The sequence below is a fragment of the Rhinatrema bivittatum genome, chromosome 2, assembly GCF_901001135.1.
Source record: "Rhinatrema bivittatum chromosome 2, aRhiBiv1.1, whole genome shotgun sequence".
Classification (NCBI taxonomy): Eukaryota; Metazoa; Chordata; class Amphibia; order Gymnophiona; family Rhinatrematidae; genus Rhinatrema; species Rhinatrema bivittatum.
The window spans coordinates 714,813,634-714,830,281 of NC_042616.1; the positions used below are offsets into that span (position 1 = coordinate 714,813,634).

The 16,648-nt window shown below is 45.4% G+C and overlaps 1 protein-coding gene and 1 long non-coding RNA gene across 4 annotated transcripts in view; one reads left to right on the forward strand and one right to left on the reverse strand.

Moving 5' to 3' along the window:
- Positions 1–1,394, forward strand: part of LAPTM4B (lysosomal protein transmembrane 4 beta) — a 164,259-nt gene extending 162,865 nt beyond the window's left edge. For all 3 annotated transcript variants that reach the window (XM_029591766.1, XM_029591767.1, XM_029591764.1), the window contains one exon: positions 1,159–1,394. In XM_029591766.1, the coding sequence (XP_029447626.1) occupies positions 1,159–1,233 (75 nt within the window). In that variant the 3' untranslated portion in view covers positions 1,234–1,394. The remainder of the gene's footprint in view (positions 1–1,158) is intronic.
- A 1,641-nt stretch (positions 1,395–3,035) lies between these two features.
- LOC115085578 overlaps positions 3,036–16,648 on the reverse strand; it is a 62,848-nt gene continuing 49,235 nt past the window's right edge. The window contains exon 3 of the long non-coding RNA XR_003854899.1: positions 3,036–3,239. This is a non-coding gene — a long non-coding RNA (uncharacterized LOC115085578). The remainder of the gene's footprint in view (positions 3,240–16,648) is intronic.

The following is a 16,648-nucleotide window of genomic DNA, read 5'->3' on the forward strand; positions in this document are numbered from 1 at the left end:
GTCAGGTTTTCAGGATATTCACAGCGAATATGCAGAAATAAATTTGCATACCAAGGAGACTCAGTATATGCAAATTTATCTCATGAATATTCATTGTGGATAATCTGAAAACCCGAGCGGATGTGGGGTCTCCAGAACAGGTTTGGGAAGCCCTGGTCTAATCTAAATGTCTTTGGGTCAGATTCAGGACAGGGATTAATATCATGATAAGGCGGGGGGATATAAATTGGATTACCCATGCCAAACTGTAGGATGAAAGCCCATGAATCACCACAAGCATTTTTTCAGCTCTGTTCTCTCTAGCTTGAAAGATGCTGGTATTTTTTCCAAGCTAATCTGCTTCTGAAAAATAAAACTAAATGTAAGCTTTTTTTTAAGATGTCCAAAACACAAGCTCTAGTGAATGACTTCCATCTTCCACAGTGTTGGCAAGTATGAATGTCAGTTTCTAGACAACCACAGGGATCTCCACTTTTAAACAATTGTAACACTTGAACTAACAATGAGGGTGTTTAGACTTTTCATTTTGGAGAGTTATTTTCCAAATATATTATTTATTTTTTAAACTCTCTTATTGAAATTTTACAAAATAATCAAACACAACACAATCCATAACAAAATAAGTTGGACTTTCTGAATTTTCTAGAGTAAGGGAACTACTAAGCACGTAAGGGAACATATCCCTATAGAGCCCTCTAATAGCCTTAGAAAACAAAAAAAAAGAAAACTGAAATAACATAGTTAAACCAAATTTAAATAAAGGAAAATAAATAAAGGCAAACAAATCAAATTACATTCAGTGTGAGAGGAAGGAAGACTAGGCAAAGAAAAAAAAAAATATATATATATATATTATAATCCTGACAGAACTTAGCCTTGAGACCCAAGAAAACCAACATTGATCAAGGAAACCAGCATGTTAAGTCATCAAAAACTCTTTGCTGTGGTGGAAAACTTCTATAAATGGACCCCAGACCTTAAGAAATTCTTTTCATGCAATACATCCCAAGCTTGTGGCAGTAATCTGATCTAATGACATCATCTGATACTTCTTCATTTGCCAATCCTCTGCAATCAGGGAATCCTCAAACATACTATTTAGCCGACCAGTTGCTTGTCTGTCTTTCTTTAAAATTCTCTTTTTTTTCCTGTCATCAGGTCCTGTTGCCATCCTATGAGGAAACCATGAATGGAGCTGTCAAAGGTCCACTACCACCTCATGTGTCTGCCTAAAGCAGGGGAGCAAGAAGAGGAGGCAGCTGATGGGACAATGGCTTTTCTCACGATCCCAGCACTGGCGCAAGAGATTATATCACTTATACTCCCTTAAACGTGTGGTGATGTTCTGCTAGGGTTTTGAAATCATAGATCTCATATTAAACAAATTAGCGTGGTATGGTTTGCTATATGTACTTTAACTGAAATACTGGATTGACTGCAACGCACTTTTCTAACTCATGCTAAAGAAGCAATACCCCATAGCCACCCCCACAATCAGTACTTGAATAGCAGCAATATTCTTTTCCTCTTTTGAAGCAACTGCATTTCCGATTAGTCACTCTGGGGGGTGATTTTCAAACTTCCTGCCATGGTACAAAGTCCGCACATACTTTTTACCCATGGACTTTGTGCCGGCTTTCAAAGTGAATGCAGGCATATAATTTCACTTTGAAAATTGCTAAGGAAAAAGCACCTGCAGAGATTTGTGCCTGCTTTTTCTGTGAATGCTTTTTCTCACCAAAACTACATGCACAGTTTTGAATATGTAAAACGGGGGGGTGGGGGGCAGTTTTCTCCCTCAACTTCACTTTGGCCTGTGCACGCTTCCTCTAATTGAAGGTAAAAGTGCACTCCTTATGGGAACTCTTTTACCCATCTACAGGAAGGGCAATTTTCAGAGAGGTGATTTATGTAGGTAAAACACTTTTTACCTATGGAAATCCATTTGAAATTGCCGCCTTTGTTGTTAAATCATATAATATTGTTGTTAAATCATATAATATGCTTTTTATTAGTTCTGACATGGCAGAGGTTTGTGTGATAAGGGATCGGATGTGTCACAATGGACTGGCAACATTACAGAGCCTTTCACCTCTAGGCCACCAGTTCAAATTCAGCTTAGGTTAGTACTCTCTGAAAGCTACTTGGACAATACCAAATAAATCAGTATTCTTACATTGGTTATCAGTACCTATATGTTCATATTAATAATAAAGCACCATCATAACTAGCTGGCATGCCTGTGTGCTGTATTAGCAGAGAGGCAAATAATTGCACAGATCTTGTTTACCCTCTTCCCCCTCTCCCTTCCAGAGCAGGGCTGAGAGTACTGCCAAAGAGACTTGCTTGATCTCTGAGAGGAAGGGAAGATTGTTCTGGGTCAGGCAGACATCCGAGTTTGCCATCCAGGCAGCTAAACTTTCTTTCCAATCAGTCTTCAAGACAAATTATTTATTGTACAGATAAATTCTACTTACAATTGTTGCATCTCGAACTTAAGCCCCAAGGCAAAGATCTTTGGTAACTGGAGACAGGGTAGAAGGAGGGAGAAGGAGGTCTCTTGTGTTGCAGGAGTTAGTTTATGGTAGAAGTAGGAAGCATGAGGGATATGAGGCTGATTTAGTCTTCAGAAGAAGGCAGTAAGAAAGAAGGTAAAAAACACGATCGTTTCAGGGAGTTTTACAGAGTGCTGCTGGCTCAGAAACAAGCATGGGCAAGACTGAGATCTCGTCGAGAGCTGCTAAAGGAAACACCTCCACAAGCTGGGGGCAGGGGGGGGTCAAGGTCCAAAGGCAGCGAGCCTAAGAACCATGTAACACAGGGGGAGCATGAAGGACAGTCCCTTGAGCCTATAAGGCACCTAGGAAGACTCAAGTTAGATTGAGGGGCATTCAAGCTCTTCCGATAGTGAGAGAAAGTGGAGGGGGGAGGGAGCTTTTCTTAAGGGCAAAGGCTCCTCTTAACGGCAAAGGCTCGCAGACTTTTATCATGGGTTACAAAAAATGTTTCAGTATCAAGAATCCTCAGAAGGGAGGACTGCACTAAACACAGTTAAACTACATTATGTACAGATACAAACATGTACACACTGCTGGGGACAGAACAAAGATAGCTACTACTACAGTGACTCCTTACCTCCTAGAGGAGCTGTGTTACATGTGAAGCTTGGAAGAGACTTCTTCTTGGCCAATATGGGAACAGTTGTCAGATCCAAGCATGCCCCCAGGGGTGGAGAATTTCTGTAAAAGAGGAAATGTTGGAGATAAAAAAAAATAAAACTAGATAAAGTCAGGGTTTTTTTTTTAATAATTCATATTTTATTAATTTTTCATAAAGTAAGCATATATCTTACTCCATCAGAAAAGAAAAGATATTTAACATACCATAAATACTCATTAACATAATCTACAAGAAAATAATAAAGGTTACAGCACTTTTCAGCGAAGTAAATTTTAAAAGAAAAAAAAAGAAGGCCCAGTATTACTAAGGGGAGTACATAAGGAAGCAAAAACACCAGAAAAACAGGCTTAATGGATACGGTGAATTACAATTACTTGATTATCTTTAGGGATCTGTTACTCAAGATTGATGTTCAAGCTCCTGGCATTTAAGAAGGATTTCAGCTGTTCCGACATAATAAAGACAAAACAATCTTCGTTTCCTCGAACTATACATCTACAGGGATATTTTAGCACAAACGTAAAACCCAAAGCTAGTACTTGTGATCTCATACTAAGGAACTCCCTTCTCCTTAATTGGGTGGTCCTGGAAAAGTCAGGGAATATTCTAACAGCTTGATCATAGAAAGTGAGAGAGATATATTTTGGACGTACCTTCTCATTACTTCACTCACATCATTTTCTGTTACAAAGGATTCAAGTAAGGTTCCATGATCTATGATTTCTGCTATTGAACTTTCCAAAAATTGAGTCAAATTATTAAGGGCTTCTAATTGGTTAGCTTTGGAATTTTTCCTAGCATTTGATATGAAATATGCTTTATTTACGAATGGTTTTTTTCACATCTTCAAATTTTAAATTTTCCAAAAAGAATTTTTTAAGAATACTATAGGTATCTTCTCCCAGAACACAAGGATAATTTAAGTACCTCAGCTTTAAATGTCGGACGTGATTTTCCAGATACTCTAGTCTTTTAGACTGAATTCCATAATCCTTTATCAATTTAATATTGCAAGCCTGAGCTTGCAATGTCGTTTGCTCCACCACTTCGAACCCTCTTACTCAAATCCTTAACCTAACCTCCCAAATTCAGGTTAAGGGTTTGTACCTCTGAAGCCAAGTTTGCATGTTTACTCTGAAAATCCTTCACTAGCCCTCCAAGGCTAGCCACAAGATCCCATAAAGCTTCCAGGGTCACCACGGCCGGTTTTGGGGGCAGCTGGAAAAACTCACCCCCTTTCCCGACGGCCGCCACACCTGGAGAGTCCATCGCTTGCACAGCTGTGATCTTCCTTTCCTCTTTCACAAGGTCCACCAGTGACATTGGTAGTTCAAACTCCTCTGGTTCCCTCGGCATTTCTGCATCCAGCATGCTAGAGGAAAACTGAGGCTGCAGCACTGTTCCTCCACCTCGGCTTCCCCCTCCCGTCGGGGGGATGATGTCATCCTTCTGCGCTGCATCTTGTGGTAGCAAAAGCGACACTGGTAGCGGTGGGGTACGATAATCAGGGGGACTCAAGGTGGCTTCCCCATACAGCGCCGGAGCTCCCTCTCCAGATGCCGAAGCAGGGACAATTTCACCCCTTACTTCCGCCGTCGGCGTCACAAAGGAGGTTATCGGTCTCTGCCCAGAAGGTAAGGCTGACTCTGGGGGAAAGACCCGAACCCTTCCTTTTTTTTTTTTTTTGAGGCATCATCAAATCAGGAAACATATAGCAAGCAGAGCGACTTCCCTTGCGACCGTTCACGCCGCCATCTTGGGCTACAGTTAGAGGTTTTAATGCCAATGTTTGAAGATTAATAAAACCTGATCACAATCCAAAATAAGCTCCACCGGCGCGCACAAATCTACGCCCGATTTTATAACATGCGCGCACAGGTTATAAAATCCGGGGTCGGCGCACACAAGGGGGTGTACACTTGTGCACCTTGCGCGCGCCGGCCCTAGGGGAGCCCCGATGGCTTTCCCTGTTCCCTCCGAGGTTGCTCGAAAATCGGAGCGGCCTCGGAGGGAACTTTCCTTCCGCCTCCCCCACCTTCCTCTCCCTTTCCCCTACCTAACCCGCCCCCCAGCCCTATCTAAACCCCCCCCCCCCCCCGACTTTTATTCAAGTTGCATGCGCTGGCACAGCTGCTGTGCCAGAGGCCTCAGTCCTGCCCCGCCCACTCCTTGCCCCTTTTTTTCAAGCCCCGGGACACACTCGCTTCCCGGGGCTTGCACGCATCGCCGGGCCTATGCAAAATAGGCTCAGCGCGCGCAGGAGTTGGTACTTGCGGTTACGTGCGTAACCCTTTTAAAACCCGCCCCTACTGTTCAAGTGATTATAAATGGTAAGTAAAGTCTTAATGTTTGCTGGCAGGAGGCAGAGATCTGTTCAAGTTGGCCTATATCTGACTTCTGAATTTTCCTTTCCCAGCCTGCTGCGTGTTTCCCCACTTTGGGACAGGCTGGGCTGCTATTGGCCAGCTCAGGAAGCATATGGGCACATCAGGGAAGGGGTGGGAGCAGGAAGTGGGGGAGTATATTGGTGGGGGTATGTTTCCCTCCCCCTCCCCCTCCCCCTCCCCCCCTTCCTCTGCAGCCTCAGGTAGCTCTTGAATGTATCATTTAAATGATATAGCTTTAACAGAGGGTCCACAGTACAGGTTGCTGAACAGTTGCAGACTCTGTGAGCAAGCAGGCAGGCACCAGTAGAAAGTCCATGACTCTCCCTGGCATTCCCCAAAGATTATACATTGATTTCCACAGAGACCTGCAACTTTTCACCAGTTTGCACTGTATGTGTCAGCTCATTTTGAAATATTTTCTCTGCCACATTATACATAGTTATCCTAATTTAAGGATGATGATAATTTAAGTTGATATCCAGTAAAGATCCAGCACACTTTACTTCAAAAATATTCGAGCAACCTCTAATATCTAGCTACCAATTTTGGTGCCTGACCTGCAAGATAATTTGCAAAGTGAGAGGAAACACACCAATCTTGTTATTACCCAATTGCAACTGGTAAACACATGCAGACAGTGCTCTGTTACTTATGTACAGATCATTTTCATTAACTCCAGGACTTACTGATTTTGTGCATTCCATTTTGATGGTTAAACCGTGCTTTTCCTTATATGCCACACCATTAGTCTTCCTCACTCCCACCACTTCATACTCTCCCTCCACCAAACACTAGGGGCCAGATTTTAAAAGCCCGGCGCTCGCAAATCCCGGGAGATACGTGCCTGGTCGGGCCTTGTGCGCGCCGAGCACATTTTCGAAACGACCCAGCCACACGCACATCTCCCAGTACGTGTGGAAGTGCCAGGCTGCAAAAAAGGGGTGGGGCGGGGGCTGGGTGGAGCAGAGCGGACTGGGAGGGAACTGGGGTTAGGCCTACTCGTGTCGCTGCGCGGCTTTTACAAAAATTCCCCCTCCTGCGTGCACGAGTGGGGCGCCCGCACACAGATACGAAATTGGGCATGTATGTGTGCACGGACATCAGATTTTATAACATGCGTGCGGGGACGTGCGCGTGTTATAAAACCGGCGCATTCATGTGCGCACGCTGGGAACCACGTGCATGTGGATGCTCGCACGGGTTTTAAAACTTACCTGTAGGCGTTCTGTTCTTCAAAACAAAAGTTTATTTTTTCCAACATAACATAACACATTAATTTTAATCTTGGAACCAAACCAAAAACTGTGGAAAATATAGGCCACAGCTTTAAGTAAACTAAAGTATTACCTAACCAGCACTCCCCTCTGAGGAGGTTTCTCTTTTAATATTTTCTTTATCATTGGTATTTATTTATTATTTATATCCAGTTTATTGCCCCCTCATCAAGCCACTCTGTGCAAGATGTTCGGGGAATGGGAGCACAGCACCGGACTGTCACTACCATTTATCATTTATATTCTTTTACCACATCCCAGGCCAGCTGGACCCTGGCCTGAGTTATTTATTCTTGTTTTATATTGCATTTATCTACTTGGGGGCTTTTCGAAATATCCTAGCACTAATACCCACCACTGGCCCAGCTGCCCTCTATCCAATCACACCCGAGTGCCCTCATTTATCTTCTTCCTTTTCAGCTGGTGAGCTGCTGCCACAGGAGGGACCAATACACCCTTACTGGGGCCTGACCTCCCCACTCGCCCCCCCTCCCCATTCTACGATTCCAGATAAGCTTCAGTTGCCCTCTGAATATCTAAATTAAAAATGTCCAGATCTATGTTTGTTAGGCAGACCCCATCCCCCTCGAAATCAGCCTTGACATTGGGTTGTTATTTTTGCATGCGGTATTTGTGCCCCCACCCGGTTCTATCACACACTTCCCTACTTCTCTCTTCCACTTTTGTCCTGCTTTGTTCTATTCCTTTTATGATCTTGGCTACTTTATTTACCAATCTAGGGATGATCTGCTTATCACCCCTGCCATTGCTCCTTAATCAGTGTCATGTCTATTTTGATTGCTATTATCAAGTTGATTCCTTCTTGTGACACCCAATCATTACCCCCCTAACTGTATGATGATTATTTCAGGCTCAGGGTATGCCCTGGTTGCCTGCCATAACCTGGGAATCAGCTGTTCCCATTTCATTCCTCTATGCCCCATTCATTTTATGATTGCCGTTTGTCAAGGCATGCTGAATGCTTCTCCACACGATCTCGTCACAACTCTTTTTCTGGCCCATTGTATAAATGAATGACCCACAAGCCACACCATTTTTGGCCAGTGTTCTTAAGTTGTCCTTTGTCCTGCCATGATAAGATAATTAACGTGCAACAATGTATATTCAAGGCTAGTACTTTTCTCCCCTCACATAGCTTTTAAATCTGTCTGATTTCCAGTGTCCAGTTTACTGTCTCTGCTTATCCTCTATACCCATCTCCTTGGCTAGTGATGTGGCCCCAATTCTAAATGAGTATGTCCCATCTAAGTTGGGGTCCTTGCCCACTACTTCAAGGCATCTTGACATGGAGGAATAGCCTAGTTTTTAGAGCATCAGGCTATGAACCAGGGTTGAAATCCCACTGTTGCTTGTTGTGACCTTGGGCAAGTCACTTTACCCTGCTTTGCCTCAGGTATAAACTTACCGGGTGATTCATCAAGCTGCGTTAGGACTCTAAGGCATGTTATATCGCGTATATTGTGTGATATATGCAATGTTTTGCATCTCTCCCCCAAGGTACCCTCCCCTATTACAATGACCTTCTTTGCATGTGATTTGCATGCATAAATACATGCAAAGAAGATCATTGCTAGTCTGTTTTATGTAAATATTTTATCGTGACCGACTAAGAAGGTGGTCAGCCATGATAAAATATCTACACCTGTTTGAAATGCATTAGATGTGTGGCGGGAGGCCCAGAACCCTAATGAGGGTCCTGAGGCTCCCACCGCACATTTAAAGCAAGAGAAAAAAAAATTTTTAAGTTGCGGCTAACTGGGCAGCTTGAGCGGGAGTCAGTGCTGACCCCCAGCTCAACCTGGGGCCATCTCAATTGGCGGACACAACTCCCCCAAAATGTGAAAAAGTTAAAAAAAACAAAACAAAAAATGAATCATGCGGTGATAGCCCCAGCCCCCCTTCTCCAAAGTATACAATAAAATGTGGCCCCAGCCCCCACCCCCTGGGCCCTCCAAAGTTACCAACATGAAACCCCCCCCCCCCCCCCCCCAAAATACCAATATTAAATCCCCACCTCCCCAGCGTCCCCAAAGTACCAGGCTGGGTCCAATCCCCGGATCTTACTCCAGTTACATGGCTGGGGCTAGGTCAGGCTGGCACCATTTTGGAAAATAGTGCCGGGTGCAAGGGTGCACCTGGCCCCCATCAGGTTGCAGTTTAAGGTTTGGGGAGGTTCTGGAGGGAGGACAGGATTGGGGAGAAGGTGTGGGGGGGGGGGTGGAGTTCCTGCAACATATTTTTGTATGGGTGGTGGGGGATTTGATTGAACATCTTATGGGGTAGGGGATTTGAATGTTGGTACTTCGAAGGGGGTCCAGGGTGTGGGGGATGAGGTTGTGACTTAGGGGGTGGGGGTGATTGGTATCGGAGGCCAGGGCCACATTTTATTGTGTGCTTTGGGGAAGGGAGGCCTTTACCGCATGGTTCTGTTTCTTTAACTTTTTCACATTTTGGGGGAGTCCGGGTCGTCTCAACTGGTGGCCTGAGGTCAGCACTGATCTCTGCTGAGCTTCCCTGTTTGCCACATCTTTTTTTTTTTGGGGGGGGGGGGGGGCACCAAAGGCCCTTTAAGACAATGGCAGTCCCGCTCGCCGCATTCAATTGTGCCGCGATGTTTGGCTGCAACACAAAAGAATGCGCCTTACAGCTGCGTTGCATTTTTGGGGGAGGGACCCCTTCTGCAGGAAAACATCACAGCTTAGTAACAACATGCCATACTGGGTCAGACAGGGTCCATCAAGCCCAGCATCCTGTGTCCAACAGTGGCCAATCCAGGCCATAAGAACCTGGCAAGTTCCCAAAAACTAAGTCTATCCCATGTTACTGTTGCTAGTAATTAGTGACGTGATTCGGCCAAACCTTTTGGTTTGACCTTCGTTATCAGCCCGCGACGGGAAATTTCATTTCCTGCGGTTCGGGCCGATTTTTTTTCAGCTGCCCTGAACAAAAAACAAAACCCACCCCCAACCCTTCAGAATTAATTAATTACAACCCCCCCCCCCCAAAAAGAACAAATGTACCAAAAGTCCCTGGTGGTCCAGTGGGGGTCCTGGGAGCGATCTCCCGCTCTCTTTGCCCTTACCATGTGACAGGGGCTATCAGTGCCATTGGCCGGCCTCTGTCACATGGTAGGAGCAATGGACGGCCGGCGCCATCTTAAAAAATGGCATGGGCCATCCATTGCTCCTACCATGTGACAGGGGCCGACCAATGGCACTGATAGCCCCTGTCAAATGGTGACAGGGCAAAGGGCCATCGGCGCCATTTTGATTAGTGGCAGCCAAAGGCCCGAGCAGGGGAGATCACTCCTGGGACCCTGCTGGACCACCAGGGACTTTTGGTAAGCCTTGGGGGGTTGCATTTAATTAAATTTTAAAGGTTGGGGTGGGTTTGGGTTTTTTGGGGGGTTTTTTTAATGTACCCTTTCTCCTCCCCCCCCAAAAAATGATGATAAAACCGCACAAAATTTCGTGGGTTTCCCTATCGTTTCCTCGGCTCCCCGAAACGTGACAAAATAGGAAATATCGTCTATATTTCCTATTTCGTTGCAAACAAATGCTCATCCCTACTAGTAATAGCAGTGGCTATTTTCTAAGTCAACTTAATTAATAGCAGGTAATTGACTTCTCCTCCAAGAACTTATCCAATCCTTTTTTAAACCCAGCTACACGAACTGCCCTTTATTTACCACCTCGGTAAGAAATTTCAAGCCCAAGCTGCTGATGGGAAAACGTCCGTCACCTCCCTGCCTCTCTCCTGCTACTGTTTGCCTACACCACGCTCTCTCTTGGATCCTTTATTGCCTTTACTGTCTCACCCATCCCTAAACTATCTCGCCTAACCGGACCTTTCCTATCTCCCTACCTGCCCTGCCCCTTCGGGACTGCAACTCTTACCATTGTTCCCCACCACAGAGATCCCAATGGCTAGAAGTCAGGACCCCTGTTTCAAATAAAAGCTTGGGAGGGAAGGCTGAGGATGGCAGCTGTGTTATGCACCTACAACCACCTAGGGACATCCATGGTGACTTCCTTGGTTGGCACTGGTGTCCTGCTGAAACTAGGATAGCATTTTGCAAGTGGACCCTGTTCCAAGTTATCCCGTATTAAGACATGTTGAAAAGGCTTCAAATGTTAATATTTAAAGTCAGAATCCCAATCAGTGTTTTGAAATGAATGAACTTCTAAAATCCCAAAGTAGCATCAGGAGTCACACAAAACAAGGAAGTGACTGAAGCGTTGCAGAAGAAGAACGGTCTTCTATCAATCATTTTCCTATTGTACGCAGATCTCTCCACCCCAGGCAGTAATTCTCAATCCTGGTTGGTTCTGATACAGTTTGAGTTCTCTGCTGAGTGTGCAGGCCAGTTCTGTGCCTGCCCCTGTGCCAGCTCTCTTCAGTATTGTGAAAGTTTATCCATTACTTTTCTTGGAAAGAGCTGGAAGGCAACAAAGGGGAACTGTTTGTCACTCAGCCAACCATACTGTATGTAACATTACTTATAAAAAACATACAACCCCTTGTTTTAAGTTCATTCACACATATGTTCAGAGTATTAGATGACTAAGCATAAAGCAATGAAAGTGTTACTTGTGCTAATTTTTGTATTAAAGTTCACCATTGGAAACTTCAGTAAAATAAATCTTAAGGTTTTTGAAGGTTTCCTGCTATTTCATCAGTAAATGGACTGTATCTTTTTCTCAAAGGACATTTTTTTTCCCACTGTAATAAGGCATGCATTGTTTGCATCTTGATTTTCAGTCTGTAAGAGCCAGCATTTCCTTGTTGTTTGACTGAAGATATAGAGTGGGTGGCATGTTCACAGCATGATAACTGCTTCACATGGTCTTGGATTCCCAGCTCAGAGTTGGATTATTTTAGGGTGACCAGATGGTGTTATGAAAATAACAAATATTGTTCTGAATGCTGGAATATTTTGCAATCACTCTTAATTTTCCATGCCTATAGTAAACCATTCTGGAGATTGCAGTATTACTGTTTCATTGAAAATGCAGGGCTACATGTCCCACAATGCTGTGGAATATTAGTTTTTAAAAAAAACAGGACTGGATAAATCCGTCTTGGTATTCATGGAGTCATCAGATCACCTTTGGTGAAGGCTGAAGAAAGTAAGGTATGCTCGGGAATTAACCAGTAGAAAGGATCCCATTTACTATTGTTGTTCCTTTTCTTCCTCCAATGCTGATTCATCTAAAGCAGGCAGGTCCCCCATATTCAGTTGGGTTTTCAGGATTTCCGCAATGAATATGCATGAGATTGATTTTCCTATACCTCCTCTGTCATATGAAAATGGATCTCTTGCATATTCATTGCGGAAATCCTGAAAACCCAACTAAGTTGTGGCCATTGAGTATCCAGTTTGGGGAATTCAAATGCAAAGTACTATACAGGCATCCACTGTGACAGGAGCTGTTTACCTCTCTCCTCTTTATGGAGGGAAAAGGGTATGCAGAAGGGTTGGTATAAAGATTAAAAGAATGGTCTGACCTATGGGTGATCTGATTTTGTTTTCTCTTCAATAGTGGTGTATATTTTATATGGCTGAGGGCCTCCTTCATGAAGGGAAAAAAAACTTAGTAAATCTAGCCCTTAGTATTCTACATGTTTTAAGTTTGCTTCACTCGTATAGTTTTTTAGATAGAAATTTTATTCTTCCATATTAAAATTGTCATGACTTATGCGTTCTGACCCAGCTGATTGAGCTTATCTGCCTGAATTTTTTGAATAAATACTTGACAAGGAAACTGTGTGAAGCTTCAGTTATTCAGTTTCTTAAAACTTGATTCTAAATGTGCACAATTTTATCTCGACATTAAGTTAAACAGACGTGGATTCTCTTGCTAAAATGTTTAAAACCAATAAGCAGCTTCTAGTTCAACAGAAAAAGGTTGTTGTATCTCATCTTGCCTACTCTTGAATTTAAAACTAATAGACTAAAAATGAGACACTTAAGAGTACATATTTGCGGACTAGCCAAGTGTGAATTGTCACCTTGTCATGAGCCATCCAGTTCTGTTCCTAACTCGGGATACTACATTGATTGCTAATGAGGGTTGACAATACTGCAGAGACCATGTCCACATCCCCTATCTAGCCTGGGAGGAGAGACCACTCCACGAACAGCACTGAGTGACTACATTTCAGACTTCTTATTCTCACCTTCTCTCTGTGGGGACTGGCTGGTGCAGGTTAGCAGTGCAAAACCAAGTGTCATAGTGGTCAGAGGACAGGGATGGGAAGTTCTGAATATTAGTGGAAGAGACTCCGGAGGAGAGCAATGGAGATTTTCTTTGTCCAGCAGGTAAGTGCACAGAAATAAAAGTCAACAACTCAGTTGCCACTGATACTGTTTTATTAGACTAGCTTAATGCATCTGCAACAAGATATTCTAGATTATGCCCTGCCTCCTGGATTCCCTGCTGGTTCTCCCTGCAACAGAAGCAGGGCCACAGGCCTAGCATAGCAGCCTCAGCAAGGGCAGAGCACAAACAGTGAGAGCCGCCCTCTGAGTTCCTACCACAGCCACACTCACTTGCCTCCTTTCCCATATCAAAGTGGGTTGGATTTTTGGGTTTGTTTGTTTTTTTTGGCACATACCATAAGAGAAATTAGCTCTATTCTTAAACCAGGGTATGTTGAGGACAATCTCAGTCTTTCAAATGCACCATCTTCCAACTATATATATTGGCCAAAGTGCATCTCCTTCTGGAGCTCAAGGACATTCACAATGTCATTTAGGGATGTGCATTGGGTTGGGTTTTTTTTGTTTCATTTAGTGCACACAAACAAGAGAGAGTCCACACTAATTACAAGTTAGTACGCACTAAAAAAAAAAAAAAGCAAAATGAAAAAAAAGTGGGAAATTTAAAAAATGAAAATGTTTTTTGGCTGCACACCCCTAATGTTGATATTAACTTTGTGTTTATAGATTACATTTTGGGGAGACAATCATACAAAGAGTGTAAGGTATTCAGATGTGTTCTCACAGGGGCGGATTTTCAGAGCCCTGCTCGCCTAAATCCGCCCAAAACCGGGCGGATTTAGGCGAGCAGGGCCCTGCGCGCCGGTAAGCCTATTTTACATAGGCCTACCGGCGCGCGCAGACCCCGGGACTCGCGTACGTCCCGGGGTTTTCGGAGGGGGGCGTGTCGGGGGCGTGTCGGGGGCGTGTCGGGGGCGGGCCCGGTCGACGCGGCGTTTCGGGGGCGTGTCGGCCGCGTTTTGGGGGCGGGTACGGGGCGTGGCTACGGCCCGGGGGCGTGGCCGCGCCCTCCGTACCCGCCCCCAGGTCGCGGCCCGGCGCGCAGCAGGCCCGCTGGCGCGCGGGGATTTACGTCTCCCTCCGGGAGGCGTAAATCCCCCGACAAAGGTAAGGGGGGGGTGTAGACAGGGCCGGGTGGGTGGGTTAGGTAGGGGAAGGGAGGGTAAGGTGAGGGGAGGGCAAAGGAAAGTTCCCTCCGAGGCCGCTCCGATTTCGGAGCGGCCTTGGAGGGAACGGGGGGAGGCAGCGCGGCTCGGCGCGCGCAGGCTATACAAAATCGATAGCCTTGCGCGCGCCGATCCAGGATTTTAGTGGATACGCGCGGCTCCGCGCGTATCTACTAAAATCCAGCGTACTTTTGCTTGAGTCTGATGCGCAAGCAAAAGTAGGCTGTTCGCGCGCCTCTTAAAATCTACCCCACATACTTCACATAGGGGTAGATTTTCAGAGCCCTGCTCGCCTAAATCCGCCCAAAACCGGGCGGATTTAGGCGAGCAGGGCCCTGCGCGCCGGGAAGCCTATTTTACATAGGCCTCCCGGCGCGCGCAGAGCCCCGGGACTCGCGTAAGTCCCGGGGTTCTCGGAGGGGGGCGTGTCGGGGGCGTGTCGGGGGGCGGGCCCGGTCGTCGCGGCGTTCCGGGGGCGTGTCGGCAGCGTTTTGGGGGCGGGTACGGGGCGTGGCTACGGCCCGGGGGCGTGGCCGCGCCCTCCGTACCCGCCCCCAGGTCGCGGCCCGGCGCGCAGCAGGCCCGCTGGCGCGCGGGGATTTACGTCTCCCTCCGGGAGGCGTAAATCCCCCGACAAAGGTAAGCGGGGGGTGTAGACAGGGCCGGGCGGGTGGGTTAGGTAGGGGAAGGGAGGGGAAGGTGAGGGGAGGGCAAAGGAAAGTTCCCTCCAAGGCCGCTCCGATTTCGGAGCGGCCTTGGAGGGAACGGGGGGAGGCAGCGCGGCTCGGCGCGCGCAGGCTATACAAAATCGATAGCCTTGCGCGCGCCGATCCAGGATTTTAGTGGATACGCGCGGCTCCGCGCGTATCTACTAAAATCCAGCGTACTTTTGCTTGAGTCTGATGCGCAAGCAAAGGTAGGCTGATCGCGCTTCTTTTAAAATCTACCCCATATGTCCTGGGTGGTTCATTTTATAAATTTTTCATTTGCAAACAAAATCATATTATCATTGTAGATTTGTAAAAAAAATATTTTTATTTCTCTGATGGTTTTAAAGTTCAAATCAACTTCACCCAACATAGATCTATGTTTCACATAGATCTGCTTCAGGGGTAACCATTTCTCCAACACATTTTGGGGGGGGGGGTTTCCACACCACAATTCTTAATTACTCTGAAATAAATACATAGCAACGGTTGAATACAAGCTTTCACTTAGACCCATTGAGCCCTGTAATGTCACCAAACATTTCCTAATTGGTACACATCACTTTATTTCACATTTCTCCTGATCAGTGCAAATAACTTTAATCTCAGTTTTATAGGCAGATAGTGCATCGTCAATAGAAACCTCATGAAGCTTATTCAAAACAAAACAGTCCCACAAAAATGCTATCAATGTATCATTTTCACACTCTAATTCTACAGGCTCATCAACTATCAAATATAAAATTGCTTCTCAATGGAATGGCACAGCCAGAATAACCCTTATTATTTTTCCTTGAATCTGCAAATAAAAATCCCCATCAAAACCAAAATAGCTTCTTTGGCTTTATGGAAAAACTATCTCTATAACAAATTTAGTGCGATACAGTAAACTAATTTATTTAAATTAGGGTCCGCGGCAAAAAGAGGCGCTAGGGACACTAGTGTGTCCCTAGCGCCACTTTTTGGACAGGAGCGGCGGCTGTCAGCGAGTTTGACAGCCGACGCTCAATTTTGCCGGCGTTGGTTCTCGAGCCTGCTGACAGCCACGGGTTCGGAAACCGGACGCCGGCAAAATTGAGCGTCCGGTTTTCAAGCCGCGGGCCCATTTTAAATTTTAAATTTTAAATTTTTTTATTTTTTTTTTAACTTTTGGGGCCTTCGACTTATTATCACCATGATATTAAGTCGGAGGGTGCACATAAAAGCAGTTTTTACTGCTTTTCTGTGCACTTCCCCGGCGCCGGCAGAAATTAACGCCTACCTTTGGGTAGGCGCTAATTTCTTAAAGTAAAATGTGCGTCTTGGCTGCACATTTTACTTACTTTATCGCATGGGAATACCTAATAGGGCCATCAACATGCATTTGCATGTTGCGGGCGCTATTAGGTTCAGAGGGATTGGACGCGCGTTTTCGATGCGCTATTACCCCTTACTGAATAAGGGGTAATAAGGGGCCGATACAGTACAGGACACTGTACTGTATTGGCCTGTAAGACAACAGAAGTGGCCTTAGCTGGTCTGATTAACATCAGACCAGTGTGTATTAGCAGTCTCAAGCACACCCCATCGCTGGGATGGTGGCGGGGGAAGTAGGTGTATTTCGGCATTGTGCCACTTTCAAATGGGAGGG